General features: G+C 55.7%; 1 protein-coding gene across 1 annotated transcript; it reads right to left on the reverse strand.

Moving 5' to 3' along the window:
• Positions 1 to 11: 11 nt before the first annotated feature.
• DICSQDRAFT_175678 (uncharacterized protein) lies at positions 12 to 3,511 on the reverse strand (the record flags this gene model as incomplete). Its single annotated transcript, XM_007371566.1, has 2 exons — positions 12 to 721; positions 3,361 to 3,511. Coding segments are annotated over 2 exons (861 nt in total), but the record flags the coding sequence as incomplete, so codon positions are not given.
• Positions 3,512 to 4,057: the final 546 nt, after the last annotated feature.

Below are 4,057 nucleotides of genomic sequence, written 5' to 3' on the forward strand. Positions count from 1 at the left end.
AAGGAGAGGACTGCCCGAATCCACTGGTCGTCGCGCGCGCTGATCGCGTTGCCCGTGGCGTCCACGTGGTTGAGTGTTGATCCTTGGGACATGGCCCAGAGAGTGAACGCGGCCAGGAAGCGTCGTGCTTTGCCCCCCTGTTCGCCTTTGAAGGGAGAGGGCTTCTGAACCGCCTTCAGGCTGTTGGCCCCAGTGGTCGAGTTGGCGAGCTGCGCCATGGACTGAGTGAGGAGGGTCATCGACTGGAGTAATACCGTCATGGGGTCCGGGGGTTGCATTGCCGTCTGGGTGCCCGGTTGGGCCTGCTGGGGGTTGTTGGCGGGGCCTGTCGTCTGCGGTTGTCCGCCTTGTTGTCCCATGATGGGTGGAGCGGACGGTGGGCGGGTTGGGGGGATGATAGGGGATGGGGGAAGCGCGATGAGTAGCGCTACTTCAAGCTCGTCAGTCGGAGTACCGGGGATGGGGGATCGAGTCGTGGGCGACTCAGCAGCGGGGGAGTCAGGGACTGGGATGAACTCGTCCGAAAAGGCGTTCCAGTTGATCCGAGCAGGACGGTGATGACGGTTCGGGCAGGGGTTTTGCTCGCACGGTACCCAGTACCAGAGTCCGTCGTCTAGGTCCTTCCGTTGGTGACAGTAGTCTTGGTCTTCGGCGTCCCACGCGTGAAGTCTGCCGGCGCAGTCCAGGGTGGGGGAGGCAATGTAGCGGCGGCGGGGACACTCTTGTTCAGAGTGTCAGCACCGGGGGAGAGATCTCGACCTAATGTCGCGGCGACTAGGCGCGTAGACTCGGGTCGACGTTCGGCGACGACCTCGTAGGCGAGCGGCAGGGAGCCAAAAAGGAAAGAGAGAGATAGAGGGATAAACGTAGCAGAAAACTCGACGGGGCAGAGCGGAGGTCGGCACGAAGGCACAAGACCTACGAAAGCTAGTCTTCACGCAGGCAGCGACAGACTAGTCCCAATGACCAAGTTATACATTAGTAATCGAAGAGAGATACAACGCTATGGTCACTCACCTAGTCCCAATGACCAAGAGGTCGAGATGGGGACTAGGGAGCGCCTAGGGGGGTCCTTATATACTAGAGGGGTGTCACAGCCAACGAGCTGTGCCACCAGACAAACAAAGACAAGCTTACTTGTGAAGGGGTTGGTGCTGGGGAGCGAAGCAACCGCAAGTGACACAGCAAGAGATGAGGTAAGCAAATAGATTCCCTAGACTAGAAGGGGCAGTGAAGAGGTAGGGCTGCTAGCTACCTACAGAGGAGATGGGTGATCGACGAGAAGATCAAGTCTGAGGTTGTCTGCCTCAGACCCCCTACTATTTATACAAATACAGTGGTGCACAGACCAGGTACCTATTGTCCCTTGCTTGGTCAGGGTCTGCTGACTCGTGCCTTGCCTCCTGACCTGTCACATGGCGTCCTCATGACTAACACCTGAGTCATGCTAAGTCCGGGCTTCCTCCGATGAGTAAGCCCCCCTGCTGACATGTGAGTCACCTGCCAGTGAGTGAGGCTGGGCGCTCCCGGACCCCACAAGGTCCTGGGTTCGATCCTGGCTCCTCCACTTTCCAATACGAGTTGTCCGTGGTCCAGGTGAGCGTCTGTCCTGGTTCACATGACCCCCAGGTCACGTGGCACGAGAAAACTTTGACAAGGGGCTGCTTAGCAACCAAGGACAAGGCGCGAGAGCGAGGCAGTGAAGATGACAAAGGGAGAACAAAGGGCGAGAAAGAAAAGGTAAGGGCATGGCGATCACGGGAACGTAGCATGCGGCTGTGGGAACGTATCTACAGTGTCCAAACTGGGATGAGCTAGGAAAGGAAACGGTCCGGAAATGGAAGGTGGGCATCAAAGGGAAGGGAATGGGCGGCAAAAAGGGGCGTCTGTCCAACGTCCGTGACAGGCACGGACACACGAACGGCCACGCCAATCCAGCCGTGAACGCGAAATCACGCTCTCGCTCGCACTCGGAGTCTTCACGACTGCGGTAACCAACATTGACAGTGTGTCGTCTGCTACAGCTATGCCTGAAAGTGAGTATCCCGTCGGGATATCAAAATACTCCAAGTCGTCAATCAACGGGTTGGTCGAGTCATATTATTTTGGAAGCATGATTCCGCTATCAAGGCATCAGCATTCAACCACACGTAGCGATGAGATAGCTGAGATCGAAATCTAGGGACCCGTAGTGTGAGCAGTTACGGGTCAGACGGCCTCTATCATGGGAGCATTAAGTCTGCACCGGCACAAAGTTGGTGTATGTATGCTTATATGCGTCCGGATTCCATACGTACAGAGTCTAGTTGCAGCCCATTGGAATTGGCGGCGAGCGCGGGCAGTGGTGGAACATTGCGCCCGAAGTCATGAATCTTGGCTGTCTTTGCCTAGCCCACTGGTTTTTGGGGAATTGGGTTTCGTGAGGGCGGAAGATGATGGTGTCGCAAGGGGAGGATGAACATGACGTTCTTTTGTACGCGGACGCTCTTTATAGCGTCAAGGTGAAGAGCTTGTGACGCATATAGGCGCCCATACGTTCACCGCACTAAACACGTACTCGCGCTCCGTGGTTTCTCGCCCTCACCTCCATATTCCTCGTTGCCCCCACCCGCTATACTCCTGTCGACTGACTCCGTACGCTCACTGGGCCTCTTCATGGATACTTCTATCTCCTTCCCTGCTCACTTTCCTAACGCTTCTCATCAATGGTGCACGAGCAGCTCGTGCTACTCAGCGCGATCGAGTCCCGGAGGACCTTGCCCACAAATTCCCATCCTGGATACTGTCACAGTTTTCTCGTGCCACGTGACCTGGGGGTCATGTGAACTAGGAGAGACGCTCACCTTGACCATGGACAACTCGTATTGGAAAGTGGAGGAGCCAGGATCGAACCCAGGACCTTGTGGGGTCCGGGAGCGCCCAGCCTCACTCACTGGCAGGTGACTCACATGTCAGCAGGGGGGCTTACTCATCGGAGGAAGCCCGGACTTAGCATGACTCAGGTGTTAGTCATGAGGACGCCATGTGACAGATCAGGAGGCAAGGCACGAGTCAGCAGACTCTGACCAAGCAAGGGACAATAGGTACCTGGTCTGTGCACCACTGTATTTGTATAAATAGTAGGGGGTCTGAGGCAGACAACCTCAGACTTGATCTTCTCGTCGATCACCCATCTCCTCTGTAGGTAGCTAGCAGCCCTACCTCTTCACTGCCCCTTCTAGTCTAGGGAATCTACTTCTTTACACCATCTCTTGCTGTGTCACCTGGAGTTGCTTCGCCCCTCAGCACCAACCCCATCACCAGTAAGCTTTGTCTTTGTTTATCTGGTGGCACAGCTCGTTGGCTGTGACAGATACGGACCGGCACTGGCTGGGTGAAGCTTGAGCCGCTGTCCGTTCAGGCAGATGTCAGTAACACCGAGCCCTCCCGTCCTCGAACGAGGACCAAATGCTCCGTCGACTTCGTCTTGACCCTCGAAGCCAGCTTGTACGGACCAGAAGGTGGAGTGCATATCTGCTTGGAGATGTTCGTCAAGGGCGATCGCGTACCTGCTACCACCTCTTACACAACGATGAGATTGTTGATTGGTTGATTCACAAAACGAAACTGGTGAGTCGTTGGCTGGCTGCTGGTTACGCTATAGCAACTGTTCCTGAACTTGCTCGTGATCTTAGATGTTCATGTCGTGCTAGAAGACAAGCGCATCGTTCTTGCGCTTGCTGTCTCGAGCTCATCAGCCATTGGCAGCAGCTTCATCCTCACCAGAAATGTCGCGGCGACTAGGCGCGTAGACTCGGGTCGACGTTCGGCGACGACCTTGTAGGTGAGCGGCAAGGAGCCGAAAGGGGAAGAGAGAGATAGGGAGGGATAAACGTAGCAAGAAACTCGACGAGGGCAGAGCGGAGGCCGGCACGAGGGCACAAGACCTGCGAAAGCTAGTCTTCACGCAGACAGCGACAGACTAGTCCCAATGACCAAGTTATACATTAGCAATCGAAGAGAGATACAACACTATGGCCACTCACCTAGTCCCAATGACCAAGAGGTCGAGATGGGG

This window comes from Dichomitus squalens (assembly GCF_000275845.1).
Source record: "Dichomitus squalens LYAD-421 SS1 unplaced genomic scaffold DICSQscaffold_120, whole genome shotgun sequence".
NCBI lineage: Eukaryota > Fungi > Basidiomycota > Agaricomycetes > Polyporales > Polyporaceae > Dichomitus > Dichomitus squalens.